Source organism: Ovis aries, chromosome 1, assembly GCF_016772045.2.
Source record: "Ovis aries strain OAR_USU_Benz2616 breed Rambouillet chromosome 1, ARS-UI_Ramb_v3.0, whole genome shotgun sequence".
Lineage (NCBI taxonomy): Eukaryota > Metazoa > Chordata > Mammalia > Artiodactyla > Bovidae > Ovis > Ovis aries.
The window spans coordinates 85,905,206-85,927,983 of NC_056054.1; the positions used below are offsets into that span (position 1 = coordinate 85,905,206).

A 22,778-nucleotide genomic window follows, 5' to 3' on the forward strand; every position below is an offset into this window, starting at 1 on the left:
GACAGATTTCAACATTACATTGTACTGCAACAGCCTGCTTACTTACCAGTGTCCTCCAAGAGACTCTGAGATTTGGAATAGAAACTGCATCTTAGACAGCTAGGACTTACAAAGGTGCTTGGCACATACTAAGCACTTGACAAATGATGGATAGTTCCAGAATGTCATTAAAAAAGTTTGCATCTTCCTCTCCTAGCTACTACTGTCTTCTCTCTTTTCATTCACTGGCAAAAATCAGGAAAAAAATTGTCACTCATTCCTCATTGCTACCTACCATTCACTTCCCAGACTGCTCCCCCAAAACTGGGTGTGCTTCTTGGAGATGTCAAGCCAAAAGACACAAAGAGAGGGAAGGATTTACTACTTGCAACGATTAGGGAAAACACTGGGGATCTTTCCTGAAGCAGTGCCTCTCCAATAGCAAATTTAAGGACGTTCTAAGCTAAGGGTATATGCTTATTCATGAAGGGGCTTGAGCAGAGGAGAATTCAGTGTAGAATTGAGGCGAAGGTGATCAGAGCCCAGGCTTTACTTGGTTGAAGTGAGAAAAAGTCTATGTCATCATTCCTTAGGTTCTGATCAGTCTGGGGTCCCAGAATGTAGTTACTGTCCTCCACCTGGGTGCGGGGGGTGGGGGGGGGGGGGGGGGGGGGTGGGGTGGCTTATGTCCTGCCCAAAGCAAAAATGTGTATTAGATTGTAACATATATCCCTTGAGGAGGAACTAAGACTCTCTTTTATTGCTGAACTATTGTTTCTTGACTGCTTTCCCTTTGTTCTTGCATTCCCTCACTTCCCTTAAGATCATTAATTACTGACATCTGTTGAAAGGCAAGTATAGCCAGGCTTAGATCCCGAAATGACTTAGGCCAAAAAAGGCTTCTCTTATGTCCAGAAAACAAGGCCTGGTTCTCTTTCTCCAGGGACTCCCTACCCTATCTGCTTATAAGACCATTTTAATCCTACTTTGCTATCACCTTTTATGAAGGCTTCACTTGCCTAGATTACCAATAACTTCCTAGAACTGCAGTTTAATGGCTTGTTTTCAGTCCAAATCCTCCAGGATTGCTCTGCAGCAATGCAGACTCCCCTCCTCTGCTCTCCATAGGTCATAGACCTACCTTCCTCTCCCTCTCTCTAATTGATCTGCTTGCACATCTGTATTATAAGCCCCTCTGTGCCTTGTTCCTTTGTATCTCTAGTCCCCAGCACAGTGCCTGGCACACAGTAGGTCTTAATACATATGAATGTTAAATAATTAAAACTCTTCTTTGGCTTCCAGGCCATTTATCTTCCTTGATCTCCTCTTTCTTTGTTCTCAGGTGTGCCTTCACAATCTCCCCTTCCTCCATCTACCCATTAAACATTCTTCAGAGTAACTCATTTTTAATCCATTCTTGGGGCTTCAGCCATCAAGGCATACTCTAATTCCCAAATACATGGTTTCGGCTTTAACTTTGCCGTGAGCTAAGGCTGCCCTTCTCTCCCTGATGTGTCACAGCTTAAAGACTCATCATCTCTTCCATTCCCAATCTGTCCTCTCCTGCTTCCATCTAGTTTTCCAAGTTACAAACTGCAAAGTTCCCTTGAACTATTCCCACTGCCTTTCCTTGTCCTGATGGCTAACCAGCTATATTCACTACCAACTCCCAACCCCAGACTCCTAAACTCTGCCCCTGGATTTTTACCTTCATTTCCTCTGCCTGGAACACACCTTATTCCCACAGCCCACTTTGTCCCAAATTCTGTTCATTCTTTGAAATTCAGAACACTCAGTTCAGTTCAGTTGCTCAGTCATGCCCGACTCTTTGTGACCCCATGAATCACAGCACGCCAGGCCTCTTTGTCCATCACCAGCTCCCAGAGTCCACTCAGATTCACATCCATCAAGTTACTGATGCCATCCAGCCATCTCATCCTCTGTTGTCCCCTTCTCCTTCTGCCCCCAATCCCTCCCAGCATCAGTCTTTTCCAATGAGTCAACTCTTCACATGAGGTGGCCAAAGTACTGGAGTTTCAGCTTTAGCATCATTCCTTCCAAAGAAATCCCAGGGTTGATCTCCTTCAGAATGGACTGGTTGGATCTCTTTGCAGTCCAAGGGACTTTTAAGAGTCTTCTCCAACACCACAGTTCAAAAGCATCAATTCTTCAGAGCTCAGCCTTCTTCACAATCCAACTCTCACATCCATACATGACTACTGGAAAAACCATAGCCTTGACTAGACGGACCTTAGTCAGCAAAGTAATGTCTCTGCTTTTGAATATGCTATCTAGGTTGGTCATAACTTTTCTTCCAAGGAGTAAGCGTCTTTTAATTTCATGGCTGCAGTCAGAACACTAGTTAATATCAATTACTTTAATTGCTTTCCCTTCTGATTTCCAGACAAACTGAGTCTTCATGCTAAACAAACACACGTGGTAGGTTTTCTTTTTTAATATCTCTCTCTCTCACTAAATCATAAAACCGTTGAGGTCAGGGTTTTATGTGGTTTTTTGTTTTGTTTTTTTTTTTAATAAATCATTGGGTCTTGATAGCGACCAACATTTTAGGTGATTAAAAATATTTTTATGTGAATGAATGCATGGATGAATGAGTGAACTGGAAACGAGGATCTTTTCAGTTGAAACCGTTCAGAGAGATTACTGCGAGGGTTAATAATTTAGACTGAAAACAGGAATATTATGTAAGTAAGCAGGCAAGACACATTGCAACAATATACACATGCCTATAGAGGGCAGGTAGTTGCTATGCGTCTATGGACACTTTATTTTTAGGCTTTTTAGTCTCGGTTTGGACAGATTAAATTTTAGAAAGAAAGGTATTATTTTAATCTTTTCTGTACTCTTTTATCCTGGATGACAGGATTTAAAGAATAAACAAGAGAAAACGTCTGTAGCAGTCAGTGCCTGAGTCCTCAGCACATTTTAATCCTTTCTTTTCCTTCCTCATTTTATATGAGGAGGCTCGTGGATTTTAGTTTTAGGATTTCAAATTGACGAAAAGAACGTCGTGGAGATTCTGATTCATTCTATTAACCCATGACTCTCAAACCCAAGGGGAAAAAAATATCGCTGAAGACGGAGGGGGAGAAAGGAGGCGGAGCAAAATAACTAAAGAAAGGCCGAGAGGAAGCTGTAGAAGGAAGTTCCTTTTTAGTAGGATTTTTTTTTTTTTTAAACCCCAGAGAGGCGTGACACCCCAACTGCCGTCGCGGGTCAGTTTCCCGGCGAAGCGCCCGCCCGCCCCGAATTTCCTCGCCCGCCCTCCCCACTTCCGCCCGGCGGTGCGCTGTCGGCAGCGGCCGCTGGGGGCGCCTCTGGGCCCGTGGCACTGAAGAGGCGGCGGCAGCGGCGGTTCTCCCAGCTTCGCCTCTCCTCCCAGACGGGCGGCGGCGGCGGCGGCGGCAAGCTGCACACGAAAAGGGCTCCCACCGCTCAGGCGAGCTGCAGCACAACCACTCCCCGCGGGCGGGCGGGGTCCGCCCTGCGGCTGCCGCCGCGCTCGGACCCAAGTTGCCGCACGAGGACGCGGCGGCGGCCGGACCTCGGCGCCCCCCGGCCGCGCCCCCGCGCGCAGCTCGCTGCTCGGGCCATGGGGCTGCTCGGGCCCGGGGCTCGACCGAGTTGAAGCGGCGGCGCCGGCCCGCGCGCCCCTTGGGGCCGCCCCCGCACCCCGCTCGCCGGCGTCTGGCTCTCATGATGATGAAAAAGAAGAAGTTTAAGTTTAAGGTGGACTTCGAGCTCGAGGAGCTCTCCTCGGTGCCCTTCGTCAACGGGGTCCTGTTCTGCAAGATGCGGCTGCTGGACGGCGGCAGCTTCACCGCCGAGTCCCCCAGGTAACGCGCCCGCCGCGCCGCCCGCTGCTCCGGAGCAGCTGGAAGGGCAACATCTCTTGACGCAGCCCCTTTACTCCAGGAGGGCGGCCAGCCTCGTGAGCTTTTCTTTTCTCTAGGGACCAGTCTGAGTGTATCGATCTGCATAAAGTGCTTCGCAAATGGGTTTTCGGCTGGGGTAGCCACCTGCCCTCATGATTCCAGATGGTTCCTGGTATCTGCTCTTCCCTCCTCAGTTCTCCAGGAATGGGAGCGATGGTCAGAAGGGAGAGGATGCTTCTGGTTTCTCTTCAGACATTTCCATGTTTGTGAGATGCAGAGTGGAACTTGAGCTGTTGTTAGAACAAAAATAACCCAAACTGCTCGAGTTCCAGGAGCGCCGGCTCTAAACAGAATCTGCCTGTGCATTTATTTAGCCTTTCTGTCGGTTGCTGGAGGGCTCGGGCGCCCAGGATGCCCAGGCCTGGTCAGACTTGAGTCAAGTGTTCCCTGGAGACAGGACAAGTCTGTGTCTCATCTCAGAGCTGCGTGTCCAGTTACGCCCTAACACTCACTGAATGACCGGTCTTGAAGTGACCGCTAGTTGCTCTGTGTGGAGGAGTTAGAACCAGAAGCACAGCCCAGACCCTGTTCTCATTTGGGGTTTTTCTGTTTGGGTTTTTTTTTTTTTAATTCGTTTTATTGCTCTCATTTTGAAATGCGCCCCTGGGCCTCTCAGGGAGCGTTATTGGCAGATTACAGAATGAAGTCAGGAGTGGTAGTGTTCCTTGAGTCATGTCAGACTGTTTGTAGGTTGACAGATCTCCTGTAGGTTAAGTGTTCCTTAGGAAAAGAGAAAATTTGCGGAATTTTAAAATATGAACTTTTAAGGAATAAGGCTTTTAGTTAATGCTTATTTTGTCATTAGTGCTATACATGGACTTTATCCTAAAACATACTCTGTTTTCCTTTTGTCATCTCCATTAATTATGTAATGGAAATAATGTCCATGGGTTTGGAGTTGGGATGAGAAAATTGTCCAAGGTGGCAATATTGAAGCCTGTGAAAGCCAGAAAATGTAATTGTCTTGTTGACTAAAGCAAGAGAGTTATGAAGCAATATTGATTCTCAGAATTTAAAAAAAAAAAAAAGATCAGCTGAGGAGTTTTTTAACTGTGTGTATGTGTTAGTCATTCAGTTGTGTCCAGCTCTGTGACCCCATGGACTGTAGCCCGCCAGGCTCTTCTGTCCTTGGAATTCTCGAGGTAAGAATACTGAAGTGAATTGCCATTTCCTTCTCCAGGGGATCTTCTGGACCCAGGGATCAAGCCCAGGTCTTCTGCATTGCAGGCAGATTCCTTACTGTCTGAGCCACCAGGGAAGCCCCCCCCCCCTTTTTTTTTTTTTTTTAATTAAGCTAATATGATGATACATCCGCTGCAGTCATTTTGAACACACTGGTAAGAGAACAGTGTTACTCAGAATGGTGGAATAAACACTGTACCAGTTCTTAAGGTTGAAAGCCAAAGCCAATTTTTGAATGTTTCTGTAGGTGCAAGTGACAGTTTTACCCTGTCCTGTGACAGTCCCACCCCTGGCTCCTGGCAGTTAGACCAGCTCTCCTGGCCCAGTGGTGACACCTGGTGGTCAGGGTACTTCTCTACTCCCTACTATCTCCCTCACTGGCTTGATTCACGCCAATTATGTATCAGTTACCCAGGTATTGTAAGCAGCCGTTTGTTTGGCAAATATGAATAGGCTAAACCTTTTAAGTGGGCTTCCCAAGTGGCTGGTAAAGAATCTGCCTGCCAATGCAGGAGACATAAGAGAAGTAGGTTCTATACCTGTGTCGGGAAGATCCCCTGGAAAAGGGTGTGGCAGTCCACTCCAGAAGCCTTGCATGGGGAACCCCCATGGGCAAAGGAGCCTGGTGGGCTACAGTCCATAGGGTCGCAAAGAGTCTGACACAACTGAAGCGATAGAGCAAGCACGCACGCAGACCTTTTAAATATATTGTCTTCTCTCACTGCAAGCTTGTGAGGTAGGAATCCCTATTTTGTAGATGAACGAACTGAGATAACTTTCCCGAGGTCCCCACATCTGGTAAGTGAAATGCCAAAATTGAAATTCAGGTTTCAAGCAGATTAATGTCAGATAAAGTACAAAGTTGTGTGCTGTGCTGAATAGGGAGTTTCCCATTGTAGTTAACAAGCAAGGGATGTGATTTGATTTGGAATTAGCAAGATCGGAAAAGAAAAAGTAGAGTATCCTGTATGAAATTTACCCTTCTTTTCCAACTAAAATGTGACTGTAATCAAATTCAGTTAGATTAAAAATAATGCTGTGTATAACCAACCAGACAACACCCATGTAGTTTGAAGGGAAGCGATTTATAATAAATAGCCTGTTCCTTATTAGGTAGAGGTAGCTGATATAAATCTAAGACCAAGAGTATGGAATGAGGCGGATCTGAACCTAAATCCTAGCTCCACCGTGGCAGATCTATAAAATAGAAATCATCGCTGGCTTATGTGGGTGTTGTGAGGATTTAGTAAGATGATGCACCTAAAACAGCTACCACAATGCTCTGGCACCTAACTGACATTTAAAGAGAAGACAAGGAGCTTATCTAAGAGGGTTTGTTTCCGTTACATGTTATACTTCTTTTCTCCTGGCGACTATGAAAATGTTGACTTGAAAAAGATAACCTCATTTTAGAAGAAAAAGAAAGAAAACCAGGAATACTTAAAGGATGTGAATTATTTTAAAATTGTGTAACTTTTTATTCGTGGATACCAGTCTAGGCAGTGAATCTCTAAATAAATGCTAGATTTTAATTGTCTAAAACATTACCTGTGCTTTGGAAAAAATCAAATATAGTTAACATCTAACATTTCTACCATAAAAATATTCACTGACTTACATAGAAAAGGGTTGACTTAGCAGACCCATGACTGCTTTCCGTAGAAAGGCCTGCTTACAGTGTTTTTGTTGGCATCTGGGAACCTCAACAATCAATAGTTGCCTACACTGACATAAAACTTTAGAGTGGCTCATTGTGCCTGAACTACAGTGTGATTTGCGCTGAATACTTTCTGGGAGTCTGGGATTTTGGCCTGTGCTGGGCAGAGGGTGCCCACATGACCAGCTCAGGGGAGAGGGGCAGGAGGGGACCCTTAGGTACTGCATCTCTAATGAGCTTCCTTGGTATACACATGTGTTGTCCCAGTTTGATACCTGAGAAGTTGGTTATTGGTGATTCCACTGGAAGAGAGCTCTTGGAAGCTTGCACTTGGCTTCTCAGGGCTTTGTTCCACACACTTTTCTCCTTTACTGATTCCATTTGTATCCTTTTGCTATAGTTCATCTTAGACATGAGTATGACTACATGCTGAGTCCTGTGAATCCTCCTAATGGATCACTGAGCCTGGAGATGGTTGTGGGGATGCATGAACCTACATAAACTAATAATTCATTTTATTAAAGAAAAGCTTTGGAGGTACACAGCAAATTATAAATATACTTGGTTTTCTGCAAAAATTAAAGCTGTAGATCATTCATTGTTTACCAAATATTAATTTTGCTTTTAATGAGTTTCTAGCTGTCAGGGGCTATGAAAGTACAACAGATATAAAGGCCCATAAGGCAGTTACCTCTACTTAAGAAAATTAGATCATACATGTATAATTGCTTGGCAGTAGGAGACAGTATGATTTAGTGCCTAATCAATGAGTCAGACAGTATGTGAATGTTGTTGAAATTCTGAAGGTAAAGAAAGGTAAAGATTATGAAAACCACATCAGCTTTTCAGTTGTGCATGCTGGGAGGATGAATGACTGTTGAGGAAGTGTGGGTGGGAGGACTGATTGAGCAAGTTGACGATAGGAGTTGGTGATAGATCAGCCTGATTGCTCAGAGTTCACATTAAAGTTCTAGCAGAATATAGAGACTTTGAGTGCCATTATAAATAATTTACTTTCCACTGCTCGTAGAATAAAAGTCGATCTAAGATTCTTACACTGAGTTGTAATGTGCTTAAAGTGCTTTTAAGCTGGCTGTTGGGCTGATGTTCTTTGTATTCAAATAGGAATAGATTAGAAATGAGGAGACAAATTACAAGTCTATTAAAATAACCCAGGCAAAGTGATTAAGAAAATGAACGTAGAGGCTTCTCATGTATTAATAAATCACTGATGAAACGATAACGCTATGGCAAATGACTTGATAACAAGACAGAGTAAAGAAGTCAAGAAAAATTTTGTTTCATTTTGTTGAGAGGAATATATATATATATATTGTTAAGGAGGAGGTCAGTTGTATGTTTAACATACTATATTGAGTGACAGCCTGAGAAGCAGTTGGAGACATTTTTAGTGTGGATTTCTTAGGTTCTGGTAAGCCTTCTTACTGAATTTTTCATCTAGAATTCCCTTACATGATTTTGCCCTTTTAAAGTTTATTATTGTGTTCTGTGGAATGGGTGTGGAATAGAAGCAGGGAGGGAAGCTCAACAGGGAAGGAAATATATATATATGTGTATATATATGTGTGTGTATATATATATTATGTGTATATATATATATGTATATATATAATTATAACTGATTCCCCATTGTTATACAGCAGAAACCAACACAACACTGTAAAGCAATTATCCTCCAATTAAAAAAAAGATTGTTATCAAAAATTATTCTTAAAAGGATCCAGCTTCTTAAAGAAGGTGTATCCAGTGAAGGGGCTTCCTAGGTGGCTCAGTGGTAAAGAACCCACTTGCCACTGCAGGAGACATAGAAGACCCGGGTTCAACCCCTGGATTGAGAAGATCCCTGGAAGAAGGAAATGGCAACCTATCCAGTCCTCTTGCCTGGGAATTCCCATGGACAGAGGAGTCTGGCGAGCTACAGTCTATGGGATCATAAAAAAGTTGGACATGACTTAGTGACTGAGCAACAACATCATCCAGTGAAGAGGTTAGGAAAAAATACAAAGATTAAAAGGTATTTATTTGTAATAAATGTTATTAAAATGATCAGTATAATGATCACTATAAAATTTATATACTATAAAAATACATTGTATGATTATAGTGATCTAATAAACTGAAGCCAAATTATTGCCTAATAAAATATTTTTGAAGATCTTTCAAAAAGACAGAATATTACATTAAAATCTTTTCAGAACACTCTTAACTTTGTAAAAGCATTCAGATCACTTTTTGAGGTTTACTGAGACTATCAGAACAGACTTAATTTCTGGTCTGCTTTAATAAAGAATACAATAAGAAAATTTTCCTGTATGTTTTAGGATTTCCAAGTTTGCTTAATTTTTTTCTTTTGTGCATGTGTGTGTGTGTGCTCATAGCTAAATATTTTTCTAAGTTTCACATGAACTTGCGGCAGAAAACCACGTGAATCCAGGGAGTGTCTGGGAAGCTAATGAGCACATCTGTATTGGATCTTTTACTTTGTAAACAAACTGAAGGGGTTTTTTTCTGTTTGGCCTGAGTATATTTTCATGTTTTCAGGATTTTAGTTCTCTGCACATTGTGTACTTCTTTTTAGTAAACTTTTCCCTTATTGCAAAAATAATACATACTCATGTGGAAAACTTAGAAAATAGAAGAGAAAAAGAACAAAAATTGCATGTAAGTGAACCAACTAGAGATAATCACTATTATTAGTATTTTGATGTATAACCTAGGTGTCTTTATTGATCCACACACACACACATATACATACACACACACCCTCCACACACTTATCACATACTTTATTTTTAAAACCAAAGTACAGTCATACCATTCTTACGTTCTTCTCATTTAATGATTCTTCCCATATCATTAAATATTCAATTAATTTATTTTTAATAGATGTTTACCATTCCATTGTATAAATGTGTGCAGTTAGTTTGCTGAACAAAGCCCTTTTTGAAAGTCTTTCTTCTTTGCTTTTTTTTAATTAACATTTTTATAAACACACTAAATTGAGCATCTTTAATATCAAATTTTGCACACATCATTATTTTTTAAGGATTAACACTTAGAAATGAAATTATTGAGTCAAAGGGCACTTTTAAGGCTTTTGATTTATATATCAATATATTACTAACCTGCTCTTTGGTACATTAAATTGACTTTAAGATGAAAGAATTACTAATAAGTAGCAAATGCAAAAAACAACCAGCATTAGAAAATGTTCTTTGACCATCTGGCACAAAATTATTTATACGCTGACCAGAAATGAGATTATCTGTTAACTTTATAGCAGTAGCTAGAACTTTACTTATGTGTCAGGAACTTTTCTGGACTTCTCTGGTGGCTTAGATGGTAAAAGAATCTGCCTGCAATGCAGGAGACCCAAGTTCAATCCCTGGGTTGGGAAGATCCTCTGGAGAAGCGAATGGCAACGCACTCCAGTATTCTTGCCTAGACTAGAATTCCATGGACAGAGGAGCCTGGTGAGCTACAGTCCATGGGGTTGCAAAGAGTTGGATATGACTGAGCGACTAACACACACACACAAGAACTTTTCTAAGCCTTCACATCCTCAAAATAATCCTAGGAGGAAGGTACTGTTATTCCATTATCACTATTACTACTGCTATTACTCTTGTTTTATTCCTAAGGAAACAGAAGCCAAAGAGGTCCTGAAAATAAACACAGCTACTAAGTGGCCAAGCAGGGAGTCAGTCTGGCTTCAGGGTATGCTGTTAGGCACAGAACTCTGCTATCTCTCAATTGTTATGTTATGTGTTAAACATCTTATGTTTTAACAAACAAGTAATAATATATATAGTATCTTTTCTGAATGCTAGTGTCAGGAAACTGGTTCCAGCATACCACACCTCTAAACAAGTCTTTAGACCTGGCTGTTTAGATTTGCCCAAGGTTATTATATGTGGAAGATGAGAAACATAGTACTCAGACACATACTGGTTTTTTTTTTTCAAGATGTGACTTTCCAGCTATAAATCTTCAAAACTGTTTCATTAGTGGATAGTTGTAAACTTGCTATTAATGCCATTTTACACTAGGAAGTTAATATTCACTATTGTATCACTGAGTCTTGCACACTAGGCAGTTTATAAATATTCATATTGAAAGAATGCAGATATTTGGAGAAAAAATCAATTATAGCTTTGCTAAGAATGACAAATACACAGATTCCCAAATTATATATATAGGGAAGTCATATGGGGAAATCACTGCAGATGGTGATTGCAGCCGTGAAATTAAAAGACTTTTACTCCTTAGAAGGAAAGTTATGACCAACCTAGACAGCATATTAAAAAGCAGAGACCTTACTTTTTCAACAAAGGTCCGTCTAGTCAAGGCTATGGTTTTTCCAGTAGTCATGTATGGATGTGAGATTTGGACTAGAAAGAAAGCTGAGCACCGAAGAATTGACACTTTTGAACTGTGGTGTTGGAGAAGACTCTTGAGAGTCCCTTGGACTGCAAAGAGATGCAACCAGTCCATCCTAAAGGAGATCAGTCCTGGGTGTTGATTGGAAGGACTGATGTTGAAGCTGAAACTCCAATATTTTGGCCACCTGATGTGAAGAGTGGCCTCATTTGAAAGGCCTCATGTGAAGACTCATTTGAAAAGACCCTGATGTTGGGAAAGATTGAAGGCAGGAGGAGAAGGGGACAACAGAGGATGAGATGGCTGGATGCCGTCACTGACTCAGTGGACATGAGTCTGAGTGAACTCCAGGAGTTGGTGATGGACAGGGAGGCCTGGCGTGCTGCGGTTCATGGGGCCACAAAGAGTCGGACACGACTGAGCAACTGAACTGACTGAACTGATGGGGAAATAAATGCTGTTCTCTATACACAGCTTATAAGAATTAGTATTCACTTTGGGGTATCAGCCTGTCCTATATTAAGATTCTGAGAGTGAGTTTCAGGAGAAAATGATGGTGTTCAAATACTAAGAAATGAGCATGTATATTTATATATTTTACATTCCTAATTTTATTTATTACAAAATCCCTTTTATAGAGGTAAAATCCTTTTTGCCTCCTACTGGGTTAGGATATGTATCAAGTTCTGTAACATGTATATGTGAAAGATAACAAGTGGCTTAAACTATCTAGAAATTTATTTTTCCACATATGAAGTCCAAGGTAATGTGTGGCTCTGACCTGTCAAGTTACCAGGGGCCCTGACTCTTTATCTTGTTGCTCTTTCAGGTCCAGGGTATTGTTCTTTTCCACAGGGACTAAGTTGGCTCACTCCACATCCGAATTCCAGCCACCGGGAAGGAGGAAAGGGGAAGGGGAGGTCTTTTTTGCTCATAGCCCATTGACCAGAACTTGAGCAGGAGGATACATCCAGCCCCAAGAAGGTTGAGAAATGTCATCTCTGCTGGGTATCTGTTTACCCAGCTGAAGATTCAGTTATGATAAAGAGAATGGGAAGACAGTTATCAGGGGACAGTTAGCTTCTGCCATTCTTCTCTTTTAAAGAAGAGAAAGTTGATCTGCAGGAAAGCAACCTAATTTGTTCAAGGTCACACATCAATTAAATGAAAAATATTTGAAAGACTGTCCCATAAAGAGAGAACAGACTTAATGCTGGGTAGATCAGAGAAGAGAACCAAGGACCAGTGGGGAAATGTTAAAGACGGCATGTGTCTATTCAATATAATAACAGAAAATATAATCTCCATCATTTAAAGGAATACAGTAGTTAGTGAATAGGCTACCTTGTCCATTTGTCAGGAACGTTATCCTTCATTAGAAGGATGGGTGACCCTAGATGATTCTTACAGCTCTAACTCCAGGATTTCTACCGTACAGGACCCCAAAAAGTTTGTTCAGGGTCCTGTATGATCTTATGGAGGAACCCAAAGGAACTTTTTGGCCAACCCAATATGATTAAGTGTTCAATTTTATTTCCTAATAAACTGCTCTTCCTCTGTGTGCCAAATGTGTGTGTGTTTCTGTCTCCTTGATCCTCTTTCCTATTTTCACCTCTTCTTTACCATTCTTGTACTTGATTGAAATTCCAGGCCTTCTCCAAGATCTAGATCAAATGTCTCATCGGCTTTATGCCCACATCTGTTCCAGACTACAGTCCACCCACTGCTTTTCTCCAATACTTGTTTCACATACTGTGTTCTTAATAAATAGTTATTATTTGTTGAATAAATAAAATCTTTTCTCACCATCCCCAATATGATTTCACCTCTAACTCAATTCCTGTAGTTCTTGTTTCTACAATTCATTTCACCCAAATTCATTCCTTTAATTACCTATAAAGAGTTCTATGAAGTGTAAAATATTCAGTTGTTGTTCAGTTGCTAAGTTGTGTCCAACTCTTTGCAACCCCATGGACTGCAGCATGCCAGCCTTCCCTGCCCTTCACTATCTCCTGGAGTTTGCTCAAACTCACGTCCATTAAGTCAGTGATGCCATCCAACCCTCTCATCTTCTGTTGCCCCCTTCTCCTCCCACCCTTAATATTTCCCAGCATCAGGGTTTTTTTCCAGTGAGTCAGCTCTTTGCATTGGGTGGCCGGAGTACTGGAGTTTCAGCTTCAGCGTCAATCCTTCCAATGAATATTCAGGGTTGATTTCCTTAAGGATTGACTGGTGTGATCTCCTTGCTGTTCAGGGGACTCTCAAGAGTCTTATCCAGCACCACAATTCAAAAGCCTCAGTTCTTTAGCGCTCAGCCTTCTTTATGGTCTGACTCTCACATCGTACATGACTACTGGAAAAACCATTGCTTTGACTAGACCTTTGTTGGCAAAGTAACGTCTCTGTTTTTTAATGTGCTGTCTAGGTTTGTCATAGTTTTTCTTCCAAGGAGCAAGTGTCTTAATTTCATGGCTACAGTCACCATCCTCCGTGATTTTGGAAGCCCCCAAAAATAAAATCTCTCACTGCTTCCACTTTTCACTCTTCTGTTTGCCAAGAAGTGTTGAGACTGGATGCCATAATCTTCGTTTTATGAATGTTGAATTTTAAGCCAGCTTTTTCACTCTATGCTCATTAAGAAACTTTTTAGTTCCTCTTCTCTTTCTGCCATTAGATTGGTATTATCTGCATATCTGAGGTTGTTGATATTTCTCCTGGCAATCTTGATTCCAGCTTGTGCTTCATCCAGCGAGGCATTTTGCATAATGTACTCTGCTTATAAGTTAAATAAAAGGGGTAACAAAATACAGCCTTGACATACTAACCAGTCTGTTATTCCATGTCTGGTTCTAACTGTTGCTTCTTGACCTGCATACAGGTTTCTCAGGAGGCAGGTAAGGTGATCTGGTATTCCCATCTCTTGAAGAATTTTCCAGTTTGTTGTGATCCACACAGTCAAAGGCTTTAGTGTAGTCAATGAAACAGAAGTAGATGTGTGTTTAACATTCCCACCTCTTTAGTAGAAATAAATGTGTGTTTACACGTTCCCATCTCTTTAGTAGAAATAAATACAAGAAAGGGTAGGAAAAGTGTTTACCTGGTTTTGTTTTGGGTGGGGGAGAGTGTCAGAGGAAGTATCATAGAAGATAATTCCTTAGCAAGATTTTGAAAAAAGTCTCACTGGAGAATAAATGGGACAGTAGAAGGAACAGTGGCAAGGAACAGCAGCATGGTGTGTGCTGGAAGCCCTGTGCGTATAGTGGTTATTACTGCCGCCACATAGGAAACAGGAGAGAGTGGGCTTGCTTGGATACTGCAAGGTCCAGGGAACTAAGAGCAGAGGAGTGACTTATGCAAAGTTAGTAGGTTAGCCTAGGGCTGGAGTTTAAGAGAATTCTCATCTGATGACCTTAGCTTTCTCAGTAGGAATCCAAAAAGATGAGGGATATGAGGATAATGATTAAAGACCAGAAAAGCTTCTATAAGGAATAGGAGAGGTAGATGATCAAAGACAAGGTCCAACTGAAATTTCAAACATGAATTTTAGTGATGGCAATATTCATGTTCGTGCATCTTTCTCTGGAGAAAGTCTAGAGAATGGGCAAGGTCCCGTGTATAGGTGTTACTGAAATGGTGTGAGGATAGGCATAAGGCAAAGGACGCTGGGTCTAGGATGTTAGGTTATTGGCATAATGTTAAAACAGCCAGAGAATAAGAGTGTGACACAGCCAGATGTCATGTGCCTCATGTTGGAAGTAGTAGAGTTGGAGCCTATAAGTGGCACCAAGGATTTGGGAAAATGCTCGCACTGCTCCCTGTGGAAGATGGGAGTGGAGAAGAAATAACTACCTTATAGGGCTTCCACACGAGTGGTGTGCTCAGGAGACAGCCAGGGTTCAGTTAGGCAGTGGACTGTTAAGTGGAGAGAATGTAGGAGTTTGTTTAGCCCTGGAACCAGGGTTCCATGTGATGTGGTAGAATGAGTTGGGGGAGAGAACATTCTGAAGATGTAGGGAGAATAAAGTGACCAGGACTTGCACTGTAGTCTTTCCCTGTGGATTAGAGGAAGGAAAGGTATACACAGAACGGAATGGCCTTAAGATTTCCAGTATGGGTATAAAATAAATTAGGATTGTATCCAAGGATGAGGTAATACGGGACACATTCCCCAGCTTCTCCTTCTAGGAGAGCAAGAATGAGGCCATGTTAGGTCATGCCTGTTACTACCTAGGAGTCCTTGCCTGCTTTTATTGTCTGCGTCTCTGTCTGACACCCTCCATATAAAAATTTAGTCTTCATCCACAATGATCTTTTCACTCTGATTTCAGAGAACAAACTGTTCTTTCTTTTAGATGCCAAGTCATTTCCCTTTGAGCCTATCTTCATCTAACTTTTTTCTCTCCCTCTCTGTACAATCCTGATCCAGATTTTATTTTTTTAATTTTAAATTTATTTTTAATTGGAAGGTAATTGCTTTTCAATGTTGTGTTGGTATCTGCTATACAACAGTGTGAATCAGCCATAAGTATACAGATGTCCCTTTCCTCTTGAGTTGACCCATACTTTATGAAAGAATAATCTGCATTTGCCATCTCTTGTGTTCTTCTCCCCTCAACCCCACACTTTGAACTCTACTCCAGCTCTGAGCGGAAATCATCCTTGCTCGTTTTATCAACCATGTCTAATATCTAGTCATTGTTTTCTCATTTGTGCCTTTGTGCTCTATTCTCAACTCAGTGATAATTAGCTGTTTCTTAAAACTTGACGATCTTGGTATCCAAGAACCTTTTTTTCTACTTTAACCTCCCATTTCTCTTGATTCCTTCAATGAATTCTGTGAAGGCACTTTTACCTACCCTCCTTTTTTAAAAGCAAACTTTAAGAGCAGTATCAGGTTCACAGCAAAATTGAATGAAAGTACAGAGTTCCTGGGTATCCCTTGCCTTCATGCATGCACACACATACACACATGCACACAGCCTTCCCTGCTGTAAACGTCATACAACAGAGTGGTATATTTGCTACAGTTGAAGAACCTGCATTGGCACATTATCATCACCCAAAGTCTATGGCTTGAATTAGGATTCACTCTTCGTGTACAGGGAGAAGGAAATGGCAACCCACTCCAGTATGCTTGCCTGGAGAATCCTGTGGACAGAGGAGCCTAGTGGGCTGCTGTCCATGGGGTCGCACAGAGTTGGACGCAACTGAAGTGACTTAGCATGCCTGCGTGCATTGGAGAAGAAAATGGCAACCCACTCCAGTGTTCTTGCCTGGAGAATCCCAGGGACAGAGGAGCCTGGTGGGCTGCCATCTCTGGGGTCGAACAGAGTCTGACATGACTGAAGCGACTTAGCAGCAGCAACAGCTCGGTGTACAGTTGGAGTCATATAGTAGGTAGCCATATTCAGATTCAGTAAGTAAACTTCTTTCATTTAGTAATACACATTCAAGATTCTTCCATGTCTTCATGACTTGATAGCTCATTTCTTTTTCCCAGTGAATAATTCTGTTTTCTTGGCATACCATCGTTTATCTATTCACCTGCCATTCGCTGTGTGACTCCACTCACATGGTACCTAGGGTGGTCACATCTACAGAGACGAAGTAAAATGATGGTTGCCAAGGGCTGCGGGGAGGGAGGATTGGGAGTTTTTGTATAATGGATATGGATTTCAGTTTTACAAAATGAAAGGGGTTTTTGGATATTTGGTGCGCAACAGTATGAACATATTTGAAACTATTGAACTTAAAAGTGTTTAAGAAAGTACATTTTGTTACGTATTTTTCCACACTTTAAAAACATAAATAAATATCTTACACCTCCCCCCCAGTTTTATTAGGCCAAGCTGATTACTTACATGTTAGTACGTTCAAATCAGAGCTTTCCAGTGTGTCGTGTTCCACGCAGTCAAAGGCTTTAGCCTAGTAGTTTGACTGTGATTGACTGTGGGAAACGTGACAAACTGTGGAAAGCTCTTAGAGAGACGGGAATACCAGACTATCTTACCTGTCTCCTGAGAAACCTGTGTGTGGGTCAAGAAGCAAGTTAGAACCATGCATAGAACTGGTCCATGCAAGATCAAGAAAGGACTCTGCCAGGGCTGTCTGCTGTCACCCTGTTTGTTTCACCTATACACTAAGTCCATCATGAGAAATGCCAGGCTGGATGAATTACAAGCAGGAATCAAGATAGATGGGAGAAACATCAACAACCTCAGCTATGCAGATGACACCACTCTAATGGCAGAAATCGGAGAGGAACTGAAGAGCCTCTTGATGAGGGTGAAGGAGAAGAATGGAAGAGCTGGCTTACAACTAAATATTGAAAAAACTGAGATCGTGGTATCTGGCCCTGTTATGGGCAAGGCAAGTAGAAGAGGAAAAGTGGAAATAGTGACAGATTTCCTCTTCTCGGGCTACAAAGTCACTGCAGATGGTGACTTCAGCCTTGAAATCAGAAGACAATTGCTTCTTGGCAGGAAAGCGATGACAAACCTAGACAGTGTACTGAAAAGCAGACATTACTCTGCTGACAAAGGTCCATTTAGTCACAGCTATGGTCTTTCCAGTGGTCACAAATGGTTGTGAAAGCTGGACTATAAAGAAGGCAGAATGCCAAAGAATTGATGCCTTTGAACTGTGGTGCTGGAGAAGACTCCTGGAAGTCCCTGGACAGCAAGGAGATCAAACCAATCAATCCTAAGGGAGATCAACCGTGAATATTTGCTGGAAGGATTGATGCTGAAGCTGAAGCTCCAGTATTTTGGTCATCTGATATGAACAGGCAACACATTGGAAAATTCTCTGATGCTGGGAAAGATTGAGAGCATCAGAGGATGAGATGGCTGGACGGCATCACTGATGCAGCGAACATGAACTTGGGCAAACTTTGGAAGATGGTGAGGGACAGGGAGGCCTGGTGTGCTGCAGTACATGGGATCGCAAAGAGTTGGACACAACTGAGCAACTGAGCAACAAAAATATTCAAATAGTGGAGAAGGAAATGACCACCTACTCCAGTATTCTTGCCAGGATGATCCCATGGACAGAGGAGCCTGGAGGGCTCCAGTCTGTGGAGTTGCAAGAGTTGGACGCAACTGAAACAGCTGAGCACACATTCAAATTGAAAGTATTAAAAAGAAGGTTTTCTCTTTTTAAAAATTTGTAATTTAGGGAAATTGCGCCCTGAATTTTCTGCAATAGCATTGATGAGTATGTTCAGCCATTCTACCAACTAACATGATTTAACAAAATACAGACCTGGGGTTATATAGTAATTTTTATCTAACAGTTTTAGGAAAGCCTGTCTTCCCCCACCCCAACTTGGATTTCTGCTTATTTAAGCCATTATTTTTGCTCATAAGTCTTAAAGATATATCTTACTTGTTGCTCGTAGTATTTTACAAGGAAAAAAATTCTGTAAAATACTATGTATAATGCTTACTTTCATCTTTTGTGCTAGCACTTTTCATCATTTCAAATGATGTATTCTTTATAATAATCATTACTGTAAACATAGGGATAAAGTATAATTTTTACCATCCAGGAGTGTGAAGTTTAGTGGGAAATACTGACACATGCAATATAGGGCAGAATGACAAAAGTCCAGAGTAGCAGTAAATACAGTAAATAAAATTGTATGGCAGTTCAGAGGCGAAAGGGAGCTATTAATTCTTACTGAGAAGGTAGAGAAGACTGCTTAGAGGAGGTAGCATGTGCACTGAGCTTTGAAAGATTAGTAGGATTTAACCAACAGGAGTGGGGAGAAAGGGATGAAGCTATCATTTTGACTCTTAATAATATTTTGACTTGTGTTTATTATCAAAAACTATTTTTAAGAGTGATACATCAATACTGGGCAATACCGAGGGTTTCCCCGGTGGCTCCACAGTCAAGAATCCTCCTGCAGTGCAGGAGATACAGGAGACACGGGTTCAATCCCTGGGTTAGGAAGATCCCCTGGAGAAAGGAATAGCTACCCAGGCCAGTATTCTTGTCTGGAGAATCCCATGGACTGAGGAACCTAGTGGGCTACAGTCCACAGGGTTGCAAAGAGTCGGACTCGACTGAAGGGACTCAGCGCACACACACACACATCAATACTGAATCTTCATCAAGAAAGCATTTTTATGTGCAACTGCTTTAAAAAACACTGGTAATTCCTCAAATGTTAAACAGTTACCATATGATCTAACAGTTCCACTAATGTACCCCAAGAGAAATGAAGACATGTCAACACAAGTTTGTTCTCTAAAATACTATGTACCGTGAACCCTTGAACAACATGGGGCATGAAGGTTAGGAGTGCTTGCCCTGTGTACAGTGAGGCCAAACTGAAACCCTGAGTTAAAAGCAGGAAAAGGCTTATTGAGGGGCCGTGTAAGGGGGTGGGTGGCCCATGTCCCCAAACCCCAAATTCCTCTAAAGGTTTCAGCAAAGCCTTTCTAAAGGTTCAGTGAGGGAGGGGCGTGGTTAGTTGTTGCAGACTTCTTGGTATAGAAATCCTTTGTTCTTGAAGCTGTCCAGGTAGGTTGGGTTGCAATGTTTTTGTAAACCTAGGACAAAACAAATATTATTCTCTATTCTGCAACTTTTTATCTCTGTATGAATGGACTCTTACAGATCAGAACCTGAGAATGGGCTATCCTGTATATTTTAGGTAACAGGCAGCATGCTTTTTACAAAAGGTGCAGAGCCAGCATGACTAAGCACAGGCAACAAAGCACGCGCGTTAAAGCAGAAGGAACAGATCTAATATGGAGTCAGATTTGGGGTTTTTTTTCCTATTACATGCAGAGTCTGCACAGCCAAAGACCCACCTATATTAGTCAGCTCTCCTTATCCTCTATGTCTACAGCTCTACATTCTGAGATTCAGCCAGGCATAGATTGTATAGTACTGTAGTATTTACTGTTGAAAATACCTGTGTGTAAGTGGACTCACAAGGTTCAAAACCATCTTATCCAAACTATACATGAATTTTTCATTATTTATAATAACCAAAAAATCCAAATATCCCCACTGTGTGTCAGCTGATGAAGATAAGTGACCCGTGGACTGTCCATACAGGGAAATATTATTTGGCAATGTGAAGAAAGTCCCAGTACATGCTACAACATGGATGAAACTTTAAAACTTTGTGCTAAGTGAAAGAAGCCAGTCACAGACCACCTGTTATATGTTTCCATTTATGTGAAATGTCCAGAATAGGCAAAGTCTGCAGAGACAGAAAGTAGGTTAGAAGTTGCCTAGGTTTGGGAGGTTGGAGGGAAATGAGTCCTGACTACTCATGGGTATGAGGTTTTTTTTCCCTAAGCGATGAAAATGTTCAAAAATTTATTTTAGTGGTGGTTTCACACTCTATGACTATACTAAGAAACCATTGAATTGTACTTTTAAATGGGTGAATTGCATAGTGTATGAATTATATTTCAATAATGGTATTTTTAAAAGCATTTTCTGACAAAACTCCATTAAGCCAATCTAATTAACTCCTCAGACAGTTTTCTATGTCAGCTTATTCTTTCATCTAACAAATATCTATTGGGTGTGTGTGCCAAGCACTGTTGCATGCAATTGAACTGTTTCTGTTCTTACTTCACTTTTTATTTTGTGAAATTATTTTCTTTGGTATTTATTCTCTGTATATTTTACAATGAACATGAGGTAGAAATCAACTGCAAAGATTATAATAGCTATCTTAATTTATATTAATCTGCCATAATTTGTATAGTAGCTACTATTTTTATTAAGTCCCAAATTTTCAGGATCAGATTTTACATTATCTAAATTTTGTTAAGAATTTTTAATTTTTGTGGCAATTTACAGTCAAGAACAGTCTTTATCTTGTGTTATTTAGCCAGTGAGTTATTTTAGCTAATTTTATGTTTATATTGTTGCTACCATTAGTATTCATTATGAGTTGGAGAAAAGACTTGTAAAATTTTTCTTTCTTAGCTAATAGAAAAGTTTGAGCATTACTTTCCCACTTTGTATTGTGGTTTAGGGATCGAAAATGTTCAAAGTCAACAACATATCCTGCTCTGTGGTAGGAGAAGAATGGACCTGAGAAGCAGGACCACAGAACCATAAATATGGATCGTATTAAGAACATGGTGGCTAGGTGGTGGAGCAGAACAGAACACATTCAGGGCCTGTATTTAAGGACAAGACTGCTTTGGAGGTCAGATTTTGGCAGGCCTGGGGTGCCATTCTGTGAAGACTAGGCTTTATTCTGTTGACAGTATGACCTTGAATCCCCCTTGTTTTCTGATTCTAAAATTAAGATTTCTGTAGAACATTTGGAAAGATACTTAAAATTATGAAGGAGAAAATGTTACCCATCAGAGAGAATCATTGTTAACATTTTGAAATATACCTTTGTAGTTTCTTCTAATTCACTTTTTACACAATTGAAGCCAAATTACATACACAGTCTTTTATCCCACTTTTTTTTAAACTGAACGTTATAAGCATTTTCCTTGTTATGAAATGTCTCTAGAAAAAAATAAACTCTTTAGCATGTTATTTTAGTAGTGCCATACATTGTATTCTTTTATGAATGGGCTGTATATTAAGTAACAATTCTGTTTTGGATATTCCTATTAGTTCCAGTTTATGCCTTCTCTTGACAGTACCAGGTTCTTTCTTGTGAATATCTGAATGTGAGGTGCAAGCAAGGTGTGTGATAGGCAGCTAAGAATTTGTCTAAAACTGAGCACAGTAGTCAGAAGTTCTTTCATACCTAGATCTTAGGATAATCCATATGGGAAGATAATTAAAACCCGAGATAGCCTATAGAACAAAACACAAGAGTCAAAGGATAGAACTTTGGTAGAAGAAGAGATAATGAAGACAAATGAGAACAAAACACTGGACAGGATTTAACATCACAGAAGCTAAACCAGAAAAAAAAAAAAAAAAACTTGAGGAGAGGGTGTTCAGCCCTACCCTAGGGTGGAGAGATGGAGTCATGTGAGAGCTGTACTCTTGATTTGATGGTCAGCAAGTATTTGGTGAACTTTTTTTATACATTATTGAGGCATAACTGATATAACATTATATTAGCTTTAGCTGTACAACATAATCATTTGGTATTTGTATATGCTACAAAGTGATTACCACATCAGTTTAGATAACATGCATCCTCATACAGTTACAGAAAACCTTTTTTTCTTGTGATGAGAACTTTTAAGACCTACTCTCTTAGTAGCTTTCCAATATGCAATACAGTATTATTAATTGTAGTCACTATGACCTCATGACTTATTTATTTTATAACTGAAAGTTTGTACATTTTGATCCCCTCACCAGTGTCACCCACCCACATATCAGTGAGAGCATATACTATTTGTCCATATGTCTCTGACTTATTTCACTTAGCATAATACCCTTGGGGTCCATCCATGCTGTCAAAAAATGGCAATATTTCCATCTTATTTTTGGCTAATATTCCATTGTGCGTGTGTGTATTTCACATTTTTCTTTATCCATTAAATTTATTGATGGACACAGGTTCTTTCTGTATCTTGTCTATTGTAAATAATCCTACAATGAACATGACAGGGGACTGTGTCTGCAGATATCTTTGAGAGTTTGTA

At 40.8% G+C, this 22,778-nt stretch overlaps 1 protein-coding gene across 8 annotated transcripts in view; it reads left to right on the forward strand.

The window, feature by feature from the left end:
• Window positions 1–3,362: 3,362 nt before the first annotated feature.
• EEIG2 (EEIG family member 2) overlaps window positions 3,363–22,778 on the forward strand; it is a 117,847-nt gene continuing 98,431 nt past the window's right edge. For 6 of the 8 annotated variants that reach the window (XM_042251712.2, XM_042251717.2, XM_060412295.1 and 3 more), the window contains exon 1: window positions 3,363–3,836. In XM_042251712.2, coding sequence (XP_042107646.1) covers window positions 3,697–3,836 — 140 coding nt within the window. In that variant the 5' untranslated portion in view covers window positions 3,363–3,696. Of the gene's footprint in view, window positions 3,837–4,935; window positions 5,078–22,778 lie in introns of those variants that run through there. The other 2 variants (XM_060412302.1, XM_060412322.1) reach the window with 2 other exon arrangements.